General features: G+C 42.8%; 1 protein-coding gene across 1 annotated transcript in view; it reads left to right on the top strand.

Annotated features, from left to right (window-relative positions):
- The window catches only part of LOC135545067 (roundabout homolog 2-like), a 46,081-nt gene that overhangs the window by 17,939 nt on the left and 11,835 nt on the right, over positions 1–16,307 (top strand). The window contains exons 6-12 of the mRNA XM_064972716.1: positions 15–153; positions 3,487–3,614; positions 5,413–5,537; positions 6,675–6,846; positions 7,074–7,279; positions 8,775–8,856; positions 9,121–9,295. Of these exons, the coding sequence (XP_064828788.1) occupies positions 15–153; positions 3,487–3,614; positions 5,413–5,537; positions 6,675–6,846; positions 7,074–7,279; positions 8,775–8,856; positions 9,121–9,295 (1,027 nt within the window). The remainder of the gene's footprint in view (positions 1–14; positions 154–3,486; positions 3,615–5,412; positions 5,538–6,674; positions 6,847–7,073; positions 7,280–8,774; positions 8,857–9,120; positions 9,296–16,307) is intronic.

Genomic DNA, 16,307 nt, shown 5'->3' on the forward strand with positions numbered 1-16,307 from the left:
GTCTCTCTATGTAGAGCGTCCTGTGCTGATACGGAGGCCGGTGAACCAGGTGGTGATGGAGGAAGAAACCGTTGATTTCCTGTGTGAGGTACATGGAGACCCCGCCCCCACGATACGCTGGCGTCGAGAGGAGGGGGAGCTCCCCCGCGGGAGGTGAGGACACATTGACGGACAGGTCCACTCACTAATAGAAAATAAACTGATTGATTGATTGACATCTGAAGAGATAGACAAAACACTCAGTGACACATTGATTGATGGAGTGCTGGAGGTACAGACTGACAGAATGAGGAAAGCCCATTCACCAGGAATGCACAGGCATGTGCACAGATACCTGTGCAGAGCTCATGCCCTGTTCCTCTTCCAGTCTCCGAAGTGCCCTTTTTGGTGGTGGTATAATCTTCCGCAAAATGAATTTGTTGTATAAATATTGTGTCATTGTTGTTCGGAGCCCACTTCCCACAATTCGTTGTGGCGTCATCAAGTTTGCCACCCCCCTAGTTTAAATTTCAACACTTGATAACACTTGATTTAGCCTCCATCAATAATATTCGCTCTGGTTGGCTGATACACATAGCAGAGAGAGGCAGAAAGATGTAGAGAGGAGAGGCTGCATCTCTGACCCAACTCCACCTGTTCTTCAGTCGGGAGTTGCACATGTATGTCATGGCAGCAGCAACACAGGCAGTCCAGACTCTCGCTAACCACCATATACTAAAATATCAACACAAGCAACTGACAGCCAGCCATATATCATGAGTTAGAAGATTATTAATATTATATAATTAAGTTATTCTTATTATTTGATATGAGCTTTGAATATAAATCATAATCGGTAAAATAAATCGCTCTAGATCACTAGCAGATTTCCATCAATCATCAATATCAATGATCAATTGATAGCCCACCCTCTTTTTCGATGTTGTCGTGACTTTACTTTCATTAATCTGATGACTGTTATTTATCGAATCAACTAACTATGTTTAATTGTTACCTGATTTAAATTAATCATGTAACAATGCACTCATTAGGAGTTTGGGGCATCATGTGAGCGGTTGTTTAAAGAGTTACCATTCACGAATTAACTCTAAAGGTCTTTACCGATCACATCCATAAAACAGTCAATGTATTAAATCATAACCTCTTATCATATCATTCTGAACAGTCGTAACCTCATGCATCTGCAAAAACCCCAGCCTTACTTACTATACAAATTGGTTTATTTGTTTATTTACTAGCTAACTAAATAATAACACAGAATAAACATACCCACTTAATGCATGATGAAAAGGTCCCTAGCGGACTGACACAATATGGTGGCTCTTTACACAACAACAAGGAGAGAGAGAGAGAGAGAGAGAGAAAAAGAAAGAGACACTTATCGTTGATACATTTTTGAAACGTTTCTCACAGCACTCATATTCTTTGCACACAAACCTCCACACGTTTGAAGTAAGAAATCATGAATGTATTCACTGGCCTTTCAGCGGCACGCTTGTATGGCTCTGATTGTCCGAAAGGGGTCTTCCCTTTCCCGTCTTCTGCTATTGTTCACTCTGGAAGATGCTCCTTGGAAGGTGGCTAGCCAGCCGTGTCGACGGTTCCCATTGGTGATGAGAGTAGTAGAATATGGTGATTTGAGAAGAGTGGTCCCACTTAAATTCACTTTTCTAGATATTTGACGTTGAACAGCTAATTAGCCGTACCAGTGATTGTCTGGAAGGTGAGCTTCTCGCCTCTTCGCCGTGTTGATATTCAAGGTTCAAACCACTCTGGACGTGTGCTGCAGCTCTACACGCCTCTCTGGTCTGGGAGGTGAGTTTATTTTCTCCACCTCGTGCTGAGGTTCAATGTTCCAAAAAAAATAAAATAATAATTTTCCATATTTCATATACAACGTTAAGGATGGAGACTTCATACCTGTAGTGTGTATACTTTTCAAGTTACAGTATTTCCTTTAAAACCTTTTTACCGGCATTACAAAATAACAACCCATATGACATGATTATTCTTTAGATCACCACTGACCATTCCCCACATTCTTATATTAGAAATATGTTCCAGTATTCACTTTTAGGACGTGTTAGAGAAATCAAATCAAAATCAAATCGAGTTTTGGCGGGAAGACTGTCTGTGTCGACAAAGCACATTCCTTGGTGGATTTTGGAGAGGGACAATGTAAATCATGTGTTTAGGAAGCACTGGAACTAGCTTGATTACAATTTGTGATGAGCAAGTGTGTTGCATGAATAAATAGGGCTATGTTTATTTCTTTGCTACAGAGGCATTCGGTATAATTTCAAGATATGAATTATAAAAGTTATGTTTTTTTAAGCGGTGGGTCATTTTGAGCACTTGTCCTCTGAATGGTCTGTGCATGGCCCTGGTGATGCACATGGGTTTAAAGTATATGACATATTGATTGATGCAGTGCTGGAGGTACAGACAGACTGACAGAATTAGGGAAGCTCATTCACCAGGGATACATATGGGATTAAAGTATGTGACCAAGAAAGCACAGCTACAGTAACTACTCATTTATGCATGCCTTCCCTTCCCTCAGCCAATACAAATGCATGACTTGAAGGCCAGTGAGGATTCATTAGTTAACATGTGACGCTACGACTTGACTATGCAGTTGAAAGATCATCTGGGGGACAAAATATAAATATTTATATTATTATGATTATGCTGTAACTACGGGGAGGGGCAGTGGGTGGGTAAGAAAATAAAAATACTTGAGGTGGTCTCATGGTGGCGGAGGTGACTCACTCTGCCCATTCTGATTGGCTATTTAACCCTAACACAGTTGACTTGTAAATCTCTCTCTGCAGATCTATTAAGTTATAGGGTTGAGTCATCCTTTCTGTATTTAATTGTTTTTTTTATCTACAGTTTCAGATTACTTCATACAGTTACATTTTGATGGGTCAGAGGGTCAGGTACATTCAAGGTCACGTTTACATAGTTCAAGGCAGTGCTTCTCACACCTGGTCCGTCTCCAAAATCTGCCTTGCCTACTACTTACTAAAACTACATACTGTGTACTAATCGCACCACATACCATTTAGAACATACAAAACAAATGCAGTAAGCAACAAATATCATCTTACTGGGCTCATCCTACTGAGAATGTGTTGTCTAATGCACAATTGCGATGATTCCCTCCATTCATTCATTCGAGTACAGTGCGTTCCTTATCTCATTATTAACTGATTATCACACGTGAGTCTGGAATGACGATTCTCTTCTTTAAAAGTGTGCATTGAATTCTACTAGATGAAAACCCAAAATGAGTATAACGTCCTGGCATTCTAAAGCTTACTTGAGTCTCGAAATGTCACATACTATAAAACGTTCTATTTTCGCATATTTAAAATTCATACTATTTGGAACAGAAGTATGGGTATTCTGACATGGGCCTGGTCTTTCTGTCTCGATGGTTAGATTCGTAAAAATACTTTTGACTGTGTGTCTCTGTTCCAGGTTTGAGATCCACAGTGACAACAGCCTACGTCTGACTAGGGTGAGAGGGGAGGACGGGGGAACTTACACCTGTATGTCTGAGAACAGCGTGGGCAAGACAGAGGCTTCAGCCACGCTAGAGGTCCATGGTAAGAAACAAAGATTCTCTCTCTCTCTCACTCAATCACACACACTGATATGTGTTCTCACCCTTCTCATACTGTACAGTACGGTCACACACTGTTATGTCCACTTCATTTGACAGTGGTCATTTAGAGTTGTCAAAGCTCTGCCCATCCATCCGTGTGTGTTGGAATACATGTTGACATATCAATGTATTTGTGGTGGGCTTTCTTCTCTTCAACTCCACTGACAGAAGCTTATGCTAAACCGTATGGATTACTCCCTCTGACAGCTGTTTGGGAGATGGTGCACTTTAACACACTGCCAAAAAGCAGGACCACTATTAATAAGAAGTGTGTGTGTGTGTGTGTGTGTGTGTTGTCTGAGTGGGCAGCAGGGTTGACTTCATCCTCCATTGCTTTTGTCAGTCCTGATGAAATCTAAACCCTACCTCTTCAAACAATGCCTTCCCTTCCTTCTGTTCCGTGTTTCATTGACTATGTAGTAGATGTCATGTTTTCATTTTACTGTAGTCAACCATCTCATTCTGTTTTATTTCCCCCACACCATTCTGACTTTGTTTGTAGATTTTTTGTTCCAAATACATTTTAAAAGCTAGGGGGGTTATAATAGTTAATGCATTCAGTATCATCAGCACCTAATGGTTTAAAAGAGCCTGTAAACATGACTTACTGCATGGTCAGGATTCTAGTCTACTGGCCTGTTGCAGCACTCAGGCAGTGCAGTAAGTAAGCCTGTACTCTGACACAGTGACTTAATGTGCACCAGATTAAGGATTGGTATCAAACAAACACATCTGCTGTACTCTTATTAAAGAAGTGTGTTGAGATATGAGGTCAAAGTTCAGACATTCACTTCGTTTGTTACCACAGAAACCCATGATTGCTGAATGTGAAATTATTCCAATTTATATTGTAAAAAAAAAAAATCTAAATATTAAACGGTAACAGAACTGCCAATACATGTTCACTCTGATCATGACTCTATTTGAAGTGAACATAAACCACATTAATGTTTAGTAACATGGTTTCTCTACACGGTTCCCTGTCATAGTTACATCCCCCCTGCTGGCTGGCTAGTGATGTTAGTGTAGTGAAGTCAGTCTCTCTCTGTGGCGGTGTGTGCGTGCTCCATCTCTGATGTGGGAAGATCTGCTGTGTTCTCCCTCAGAGAGAAAATCAAGACACGACACGGATGACTCAGTTCCCTTGAGGATTTAGCCTGATCCCGTGTGTGTGTGTGTGTGTTGTGTGTATGAAGACAGGGAAGAAGCCTGCTGAGGAGAGCAAACAGCAGGAGAGCTCAGAATCTATGGAATTGGAGTCAATGCTGTCATTGTGCAGTCAAAGTCTATAGGAAGACAGGATGTGGTGGGATCAGAAGCAAGCTGTGGCCACAACACAACCTGACTTCCAGTTCATTTCCACTGATATCACTCCAAAGTAAACCCACAAATACCATCACAATAGTTTAAGATTGGAATTAGATGATGACTCGTCTCAGTATAAAAGATAGGCATCAATGTCTTCACTCGATAATGTGAAAATGAGAAGGTAGATTAATCAGAAAGGGAAACCATATCAACTGGCAGAGGGTTAAAGAGAGTTAAGAGTTAAAGACAGCAGTCAAATCATGGAGTAAAAAGGGTAGTTCTATATGCTAAATGTTGAATAAATACTGTTCTGGAATTACATAGTAGGTATTGATTATGCAGGGGAGGCAGGAGAAAACTGAATTTAAACGCTATAATTTAAAGCCTAAAATCTGAATCTTCTAACCGAGTGTCTCTGCTCTACTCTCCAGTGCCCCCACAGATCACCATTAAACCCCAGGACCAGATCTCCGCTCAGGGGTGTAGTGTCACCTTCCGCTGTGGCACCAGAGGAAACCCCTCACCTGCCATCTTCTGGAAGAAAGAAGGAAGCCAGGTAAAAATGATGGCACTTCCTGACAAACAGGAAGTGAGTGGTCAAGAAAGACTACTTCCTAAATAAAACATTTTTAAAAATGACTAATAAAATTCCAACTATGTACTGTAGAAACTACAACATACGTTGTCACAGATAAATGGCACTTTAAACTGATCAACAAAGTAATGATGTTATGTCACATTTAAGTAGGGTTTTGATTTGTTTTAGCCTTATTTTGATCAGCAGCATACAAATAGTTCTCACCATGTTTGTTTGGTGGGGACTCATTTGATTTCTCTCAGCTTGAAACAAGCCGAGGAATTATTCGATTTAACAATGCTTTTCACACATTTTTTTTGATTGCCCGTGCTCTTAAAGAGACGTTGGCCGAGGTGAAATGAGGGAGGGAGCTCGTTTGTATTTGGCTGTGAGAGGCGACAACCAATAAGTGTTGGAAGGAATCACAGGAAATGCGTTGGCGAGGAAGTCACTGTTACCTGCAGACAGATGAAGAGAGGGGGAGGAAGGGTAGATGAGGGGAGTGACTCAGATGAGCTACATCATCTGGGAGAGGAGCTGCCTCCTTGGGAAATAGGCACAGAAACACTGTTTAAAACCTTCTATCATTATAACTTACTATAAATACCTAATGATAACATTCTGATAACAGCGGGGGAACAATCAAGGCTCTCTGAATAAGTTTAAATGTGTTCCAGTCTATTTGATAGTTGATGTGCCTGGTCCCCTGTTTGTGAAGCGGTTTGCTGTACTTTTGGGATTATCTTGTGACCTTATAGCCCTGGTCCTCTCACTCAGTCTAAGCCTCTTAGAGGAATGAAATGGATGGATGGATGGAAGGCTGTCCCTTCCCCCTATTCATGCCCATCTCCCCCTCTCATCACTCTGGCCGTGTGTAAAGCATCTGTCAGCTCACATCAAGCCAACAGACCAAACAGACCAAGTCTGTAGTTCTCCTGCTATTCTGTATTGTGTTGGAAAAGTGATGGCCATATAATGACTGGATACACCATCTCTCTGATTCATCACTAGCTAAGATTCAAGTTTTTCTTTCTCTGTCTGTGTGTGTGTGTGTGTGTGTGTGTGTGTGTGTGTGTGTGTGTGTGTGTGTGTGTGTGTGTGTGTGTGTGTGTGTAGATGCTGTTGTTTCCTGGCCAGCCCCTCTCCCAGTCCGGTCGCTACTCTGTTTCTATGAGTGGTGAGCTGTCCATCACCGACGTGCACCTGGAGGATTCTGGGTATTATATCTGCCAGGCCATCAGTGTAGCAGGAAGTGTCCTGACCAAAGCCCTGCTGGAGGTGGAAGGGGGTGAGTTTAAGGGATGGAGGGGGTTATTTTGGGACGAGGAAGGGCATATGGTACTGGGAGAAGAGCCCAGCAAAAATATATTGATATTACAGCACACATACCTGTATATGGATGGGAAGATAGCCTTTGACATCTCTTCATAAACACTGTCAAATAAAGTGGACATTAGTGTGTGTGACAGGACCCACTGACATAATATCCTGTCTGTTCTTCCCTCTCACCCATAGGTCCTTCAGACCGTGTTCCACCAATCATCCGTCAAGGCCCAGCCAATCAGACGTTGGGTCTGGGGTCCATTGCCCAGTTGCAGTGTCATGCGATTGGTGGACCCTCACTAAGGATCGTGTGGGAAAAGGACGGGGAGAGGATTGTGGGGGATGACCCCCGCATGACCCAGATGGAGAACGGGACACTGCAGATCACTAATGTTGAGGTACGTGTATGATGTCATGGAATAAAAATATGGCTGTGATCTGGTTGTCTTTTGATCCTCATTAATAAATTAGTATCGCGCGGCTGTACAGAAATGCCTGCCATCCATCATTGTTACATTTTTACTTTTTCCAAAACCAGAGGGCAACCAACAAATGTTATGTTCTCCTCCATTATAAGTACCACTCTGCCACTCTGTACCACTCTGAAATCAAGGTGAAACTGAATTTCAAACCGACCTCTCTGGCGCGATTACCTGCCTATGCAGTGTGTAATTGTAATGTTAATGAAGGGGCTTGTTTGTTAATGTAAATGTGTTCTGCTTTGATGAAAGAGCAGTCCATGGCCCTTTTGTGCTTTGGCCTTACCTGGAGGTGAGCGTGCGGATCGGGGAGAGCAGCCTGGTTTGTGCTAATTGACTGTGGTCACGCATGATTAACGATTTCAAAGCCTTTAATTACATCTCTGGCACAACTCTTTCTCTCAGCAGTGGTGCTCAGCAAACTTGGAGCATTAGCACAAGGTCCAACGCATCATTGAGGCAGGGGAAATCTGCCATGTCACTGCGCTCAATGAAACAGAATAGATGCATTAGCTTGGCATGGAGAGAGAGAGGGAGGGAGGGGAATGGAGAGGACGAGATGTAGCAGGAGAAAGAGGGGCTAAAAATATTTAGCCTAGCGATGCCCCCTCCTAGTCTTCAATATTTCAGCAGTGGTTAAACTCACAAAGAGCTCATCTGTCCACATACTACCAATCCACAAGCCAGAGGTCGATGCTGTGGTGAATGATCTAACATGAATTTATGTTGGTTACAGTATGCTGGCACTCTGCCAGCCCAGTGTTCGTAACACCATTAGGACAGTGGAGAACATATTGCTTCTTTGTTCACTGCATATATATATATATAATGTGTATATATAATGTATATAATACAGTACTGTGGAAAGGGAGAGCAGGTAGACTAGGGGTGTCAAACTCATTCCATGGAGGGCTTAGTGTCAGCTGGTTTTTGGTTTTTCCTTTCAATTCAGACCTAGACAGTCAGGTAAGTGGAGTGACTTACTAATAAGTGAGCTTCATTCATTAATCAAGTACCATGGAGGAGCGAAAACCAGTAGACACTCGGCCCTCCGTGGAATGAGTTAGACACCTGTGAGGTTGACCATGCACATGGGGAGATGAATCACATTTCGACTGCTTTTCTCTCAGGAGTGTTCAGCACATATGACTCCTACTACTGTGGCTGAGTGATGTCTGCTTTGTGGCAAAGTGGCATTTCATAAAATAGTTTAATTTACACGTCTAAAAGTGAGTCTCAGGACGGCGGCAAAGCAGTGAACAAGGAGGCAATTAATAAGTAAAAAGAGGAGATCCGCTGAGATTTGCTCCACTCGGATAAACAAACACAGAAGGTATCTAAAGCACTGTGGTTCCAATGTTTTGGGTCCCCTCTCCTCATGAAAGGGAGCTAAAATGCACCTTTCTGTTGCTAGGATAAGGATTCGGGAATGTACACTTGTGTGGTGTCCAGCGCCACAGGCGAGTCGAGCTGGAGCGGGACACTCACCATAAGAGGTCAACACACACACTCACCTTGGCGCCTCACAAAACCATACAAACCCCATTTGTTTCAAATGATACAGTAAATGTACATTATACTTCTATGGAAACCTACTTTCCTGCTTTAGCTTCAGTATTCATCACTACTGTGTGTAGATAAATAGAATTGAAAAATAAACAGTCAAACTCAGACTATATCCCGGTACACCAAGTTACCATTATCACACACCACCACTGTGTCTCATGTTATCTAATGGCGTATCCCTGTTTGTGTCCCAGAGGGCGGAGCCCCTGGGTCATCAGTTCCCCGGGTGTCAGAGTCCATCCAGCTGCCAGGTCCGCCCCAGAAGCCTGTGGTGACGGATGTGACCAGGAATACAGTCACCCTCACCTGGCAGTCCAACCCCCACGAGGGTGGGGCCGCTGTCACCTCCTACATCATCGAGGCCTTCAGGTACGGTATGACATGCAAGGACTGGGTACCAGAGACATATATTTAGAGGGTACTGCAGGGTACTATATAAATAGGGGATTTCTATTTCAATGCTGGGTACTGGGGTCTTTCTAGGTCTGTTGCTATATCAGTTGTGTCCTTGATTTGTATTCACATACAGGGATTTTCCATTTGGTTTAACATACATGTGCTACAGTGGCAGGAAATAATGACGTGAAGGGAAAACGAGCCATGGCAGATTAAATAAAAGCATAAAGCATTCTGGAGCAGAGAACATAGAATCAGTTGCATGAAGAAAAAAGCATAATTTTCCCTGTGGTCCTGGACGGCACCGACCTGGGGCTATGGAAGGAGAGACTAGCCAGAGAGCTCTTATCACAGAGGCAGAGAGGGCAGAGGCTCTGGGCAGGCAGAGCCAGACACACATACAGGCCAATAAGCTGCCTGGCACGGAGACTGACAGCACAGTTTGAGACAAGACTTCCCATGGGTAGCTGTTAGCTACTTTCCTCAAACTTCATCTAACAGAGCACAGTCTTTAAATAGAGCTAGCTGCTGGATGGGGACATCTCCTATTATTCCTCCACTAACCCTCCTAGGGCTAGAGAACAGGGCTTAATGGAAGAAGAGGGATGGTTGGAGGATAGCAAAGGGCAGATTGTTACTCAGGTCTTATTTTTACCTTAATTTAACTATGAACAAATTATTATATTCAATGACAGGAACAGTGGGTTAACTGCAGAACGACAGTTTTATTTACCTTGTCAGCTCGGGAGTTCGATCTTGCAAACTTTCGGTTACTAGTCCAACGCCTGCCGCTCCTTACCTGCCGCCCCTTATCTGACACCTACTGTAGTTAATACTTCTTATGGCTGCAGGGGCAGTATTGAGTAGCTTGGATGAAAGGTGCCCAGAGTAAACGGCCTGCTCCTCAGTCCCAGTTGCTAATATAGGCATATTCTTATTGGATAGAAAACACTCGGAAGTTTCTAAAACTGTTTAAATGATGTCTATGAGTATAACAGAACTCATATGGCAGGCAAAAACCTGAGAAGAAATCCAAACAGGAAGTGGGAAATCTGAGGTTGGTCGATTTTCAACCCAGCTCCTATTGAATACACAGTGGGATATTGGTTGCACTTCCTAAGGCTTCCACTAGATGTCAAGTGTCTTTAGAAACTTGAATGAGGCTTCTACTGTGATGTGGGGCCAGATGGGAGCTCTTTGAGTCAGTTGTTTGGCAGAGAGCCAGGGCCTGGTCACACGCATTTCACATGATAGCGACCTGCGTTCCATAGCTTTTCTACAGACAATGGAATTCTCAGGTTGGAACGTTATTGAAGATTTGATAAAAACATCCTAAAGATTGATTCTATACTTAGTTTGAAATATTTCTACGACCTGTAATATAACTTTTTGAAGTTCGTCCGACGTTCGGCTGGACCTGCATGAGCGTTTCGATTTGTGTACTAAACGCCCTAAAAAAGTATCTACTTAGACATAAATAAGGGACATTATCGAAGAAATCAAACGTTTGTGGAACTAGGATTCCTGGGAGTGCATTCTGATGAAGGTCAAAGGTAATGGAAGTATTTATAATGTGATTTCTGATTTCTGTTGAATCCATGGGATCATTTTTTTTAATTTTCTAAGCGCCGTTATTGCATGGTTTACTTTTTCCGTAAAGTTTTTTTGAAATCTGACAGCGGTTGCATTAACCTTTCTACTCGACAACATTCCGCTGAAAAGGCAGCGCGCGAAATAAAAAAATATATTTTTGAAATATGTAACTTTCACACATTAACAAGTCCAATACAGCAAATGAAAGATTAACAAGATGTTTATCTACCCATTGTGTCCAATTTTCAAAAATGCTTTACAGCGAAAGCACAACATATGATTATGTTAGATCACCGCCAAGTTGAAAAAAAAACTGCCATTTTTCCAGCCAAAGATAGGAGTCACAAAAAGAAGAAATATAGATTAATCACTAATCTTTGATCTTCATCAGATGACACTCATAGGACATCATATTACACAATACATGTATGTTTTGTTCGATAATGTGCATATTTATATCCCAAAATCTCAGTTAACATTGGCGCGTTACGTGCAGTAATATTTTGATTCCAAAACATCCGGTGATTTTGCAGAAATACTCATAATAAACATTGATAAGATTCTAGTGTTATTCCCAGAATTAAAGATAGACTTCTCTTAATGCAACCTCTGTGTCAGGTTTCAAAGAAACTTAACGGAAAAAGCATAATCTGGGAACGGCACTCAGAGCCCAAAACAGCCAGAGGAATGTCCGCCATTTTGGAAAAAACAAAGTTTGAAGCAACACCAGAAATATTCACTTACCTTTGATCTTCATCAAAAGGAACTCCCAGGAATCCCAGTTCGACAATAAATGACGGATTTGTTCCATAAAGTTCCATCATTTATGTCCAAATAGCCACTTGTTGTTAGCGAGTTCAGCCCAGTAATCCATCTTCATGCATTTCGTCCAGACAAAAACTCGAAAAGTTACACTCCTTTAGAAACATGTATGGAATCAATCGTTCGGATGTTAACATAAAGCATCAATAATGTTCCAACCGGAGAATTCCTTTGTCTTCAGAAAAAGCACTGGAACACGAGGTAACTCTGTCGGGAGCGCTCGTCATGAGACCGAGGCTCTCTGCCAGACCACTGACTCAGAGGTCTCATGAGCCCCTCCTTTATAGTAGAATCGTCATTCAAGTTTCAAAAGACGGTTGGCATCTGTTACGAATCCCTTTTTGGCCCGGCAGTCTAGGGGGGATGGTAACGAGACTCGTAACAACTCATGCAAATTATAATAGTGACAAAGTAAAAGTGCGAACGAAAAACCACAGACAACTTATTACCGTCAAACACTCAGGGTTTATTTGAAAACACACTGTAAAGGGGGAGCAGGAAAAGGGGCTGAGCTGGACCCAAGGAAAGAAACAAATATCCAAAAACACCCCTAAGCTAGACTAGCCTACTACTATACAGCTAACTAACTAACCAAAAAGGTGGGGACAAAGTGATCTGGAGGTGCTAAAACAAATGAGAACTACCGAGAGATTGTATGACAGCGAGATTGACAGAGAGATTGAGCTTCAGAGGAAACAACTGAATGGGTTTTTAAACCAAGGGAAAGGGGATGTGATTGGGTAATGGAAACAGGAGGAGGTGTGTCTTCTGATTAGCGACTGATTGGGGAATGTTGATTTCTACCTGTGAGGAGGGGAGAAGGAGAGAAAAGAAACACACACACACACACAGAATACCTGCGACCACAATATTTACAACACATACCAAAAATCATCATATTTACACACGAGACAAAGCATCTGCCAACACATTTTCACAACCCTTTTTGTGGCGGATCTCCAAATTATAATTTTGTACAATCAGCGCCCAAAGCATAAGGCGCTGGTTGTGGTTGTACATCCGGTGGAGAAACACTAAGGGGTTATGGTCAGTATATACGATTACTGGTAGGGCACTGGAACCAATATACACCTCAAAGTATTGCAGACATAACAACAAAGCAAGAGCCTCTTGTTCAATAGTTGCATAGTTTGCCTGACATTTGTTAAACTTTCGTGAAAAATAACAAATGGGATGATCCACTCCACTCTTGTCCTACTGCAGTAGAACAGCACCAGCACCTCTGGCACTAGCATCTACCTCCAAGTTAACGGTTGTTCAAAATCCGGAGCAGCAAGTACAGGGGTATTGCATAAGAGTGCTTTCGCAGTATCAAAAGCTATCTTACAATAAATGATCTTGCCATACTGAGCAAATTGGTCAATGGAGAAACTACCTCAGAGAAGTTTTTACAGAAACTACGGTAGTAGCCAACCATCCCCAAAAAGTGGCGTAGCTCTCATCTGGTGGTAGGTGCGGGGAATTCAGTTTTAGCCAAGACCAACAGGGCGCACCTGTCCATGGCCGACCTCTTTACCGAGATTGGGAAGGCTACTGTTACCTAACTCGCACTTTGCCAAGTTCAGGGTTAGAGAAGCAGCTGCCAAACGTTCACATACTACCCTTAGAGTCAACATGATCTGACCACTCAGACGAATAATTCACTAGATCATCAAGATATGCACTACAATTGGGAACACCAGCTAATACAGAGTTAACCTGTCGTTGGAAAGTGGCTGGTGCATTCCGCATCCCAAAAGCCATGACTGAGTACTGTAGGAAGTTGTCTGGACCCGCCAGTAACCTTTTAAGAGTTACATAATTAGCTACATAATTAGCTACATAGTTACATAATTAGCAGCACCAATAGTGTCGATACAGTCGTCCAGTCTGGGTAACGGGTAAGGAATCTGGCATTGTGACAGAATTTACCTTTCGATAATCTGTACATAACCTGGACATACCATCAGGTTGAACCAGAATGCAAGGAGAACTCCAAGGGCTGGAACTTGGCATAGCCAGGTCATTCTCCAACAAATATTTCACTTCATCCCTCATTTCTTCCTCTTAGAAGCATTGATACGATATGGGTGTTGCTTGATAGAGGCATCATTTCCAACATTGATGTCGTGTTCCAACACGTTTGTGCGAGTCGGAACATCATTAAAGAGACATGGAAAACTGTGTAGTAGCCTCACAATATCGTCGGCCTGTCCGTCCGTTAAATGAACCAGACCTGATTGGATAGACAGCAGCATTTCTGAGTTGGGCAATATAACGCACTGCTGCTGAGTATTGCGCAGCTCCAATCCATCAACATCATCAATATGACAGTCCACTATCATAGCAGTAGAAGCAGAGGAGACAGTAGTGCCTGCCGCTGTTTTTGAACTATCTACCTGGGTGATGGGTCGGGTGTGGTATGCCTTCAACATGTTAATGTGGCAGACACGAGATTGGCGTTTTCTATCAGGAGTTTGTAGCACATAATCAGTTTCACTTAATTTCTTTTCAATGAAATAAGGACCAGAGAAACGAGCTGACAGTGAAGATCCTGGAACAGGCAATAACACCAATACTTGGTCACCTGGCTGTAGTGGACGAGAAACAGCCTGTTTATCATAGTGTCTTTTCAAACTCCTTTGTGAGGAAGACAGAGCTTCCTTTGCGAGAGCACATGCTTGGTGTGGCGCTCACGAAAGCGACTAACGTAGTCCAACACATTCTCATCTCCTGTACACAACTCTTGGGACAAGAACTGTTCTTTAAAGACTTTCATTGGTCTTCTCACTGTGTGACCAAACTCTTGTTCAGCCAGGCTGAACCCTAGGGACTCCTGTACAGTTTCACGAACAGCAAACAAAACTAGAGGAAAACCCTCATCCCAATCTTTCTCAGATTCCAAACAATATTTACGTAGCATAGACTTCAGTGTCTGATGCCATTTTTCAAGCGCACCCTGAGACTCTGGGTGATATGCACTTGCCACCCGGTGCGTAATTGACAAGGATTTTAACACCTGTTTGAAGAGCTTTGATAGGAAATTGGTACCTTGATCACATTGTACCACCTTAGGTAACCCGAATGTCGTGAACAATTTAATTAAGGCTTTACTCACTAGCGGAGCTGTAATCCTTCTCAGAGGATTGGCCTCGGGGTATCTTGTAGCCATACACATAACCGTTAACAAAAACTGGTTACCCGATTTTGTCTTCGGTAACGGTCCAACACAATCAACCACCACATGTTCGAATGGTTCACCTATGACAGGTATTGGACAAAGAGGAACGGGAGGAATAACCTGATTTGGTTTTCCTGTTATCTGACGTGTGGCATGTCTGATAGAACTGAGACACATTTTGTTTTAAACCTGGCCAAAAGAAATGTCGAAGGATCCGATCATAAATCTTGGTGATTCCTAAATTACCAGACCACTGGTGATCATGAGCAAGGGATAACACATTTTGTCAAAAGGCTGTAGGAATCACTATTTGGTAAACAGCATTCCATTGTCCACCCACGTCAACATGGGATGTCCATTTACGCATGAGGAGATTACCATCAAGGAAGTAAGCCACGTCTTCTTCTTTACCTCATCCAATGATACAACACTATAAAAACATTGAGAAAGCTTGTTGTCAACCTTTTGGTTAGCAATCAGCTGCTCACGAGTGACTGGTAACTGTATTGCATCAGCAATAAGTTCAACATACTTTGATTCTTCCCTGGGCTGTTTGTCAGAGGTGATCAGCTTCCCAGAGGTAGCACACAACCTATCCTCTTGATCAACCTCTTTGAACAGCACAGTGTTCGACAAATCTATCACTTCCCCCACTTGTCGTGCCTGAGCACGAGTGACAGCACAAGCGGGGAACACATGTGGATAACTCTGTGCCAGCTCATTGGAGAGAGAGTGGTCACTTTTATCCATTACTTCCAATACGGGTACTACCTTTCCTCCGGAAATATCGTTACCCATTATAAAGGTCACACCTTTTACTGGCAACATAGGACGTACCCCCACACTGAATATTTCACTGATTAACTCAGTGTACCTTCGCAAAGTGCAATGGCACTGGGACAAAACCCATTTCAATACCCTGAACTAACACACAAACCCCAGTATGTATCGTCAGATAAGGGCAACACATCAGACAATATATACGACTGCGCCGCTCCAGTATCTCTAAGGATTTTAACCGGACGCTGAGACGCTTCGTCATTCGTTAGGGACACAAACCCCTCAAATGAACGGTTCATAACTGCGGTCGGGGACTGGGTCTTTCAAACTGCAGTTACCCTGAGGCACCTGTTTGTTTCAGACCTCACAACCGTACGAATTAGACCAACACCTGTTGGCGGCTTGGCACGAATAGGCATCCCTTGTTTGCGTTTAAGCAGGAAGCAATCATTAATCATATGTCCCACCTTATGTTAATAGAAACAGGGACGCTCATTTTTCTGGCGTGATTGATATACTGCTGGCTGACTAGGGCTAAAAGTAGGCAAGTCAGTGGCTCTACTCTCAGTATGAGCCAAAAACACACTCTTGTACGTCAGCACAAACTCG

Source organism: Oncorhynchus masou, chromosome 9 (genome assembly GCF_036934945.1).
Source record: "Oncorhynchus masou masou isolate Uvic2021 chromosome 9, UVic_Omas_1.1, whole genome shotgun sequence".
Taxonomy (NCBI): Eukaryota; Metazoa; Chordata; class Actinopteri; order Salmoniformes; family Salmonidae; genus Oncorhynchus; species Oncorhynchus masou.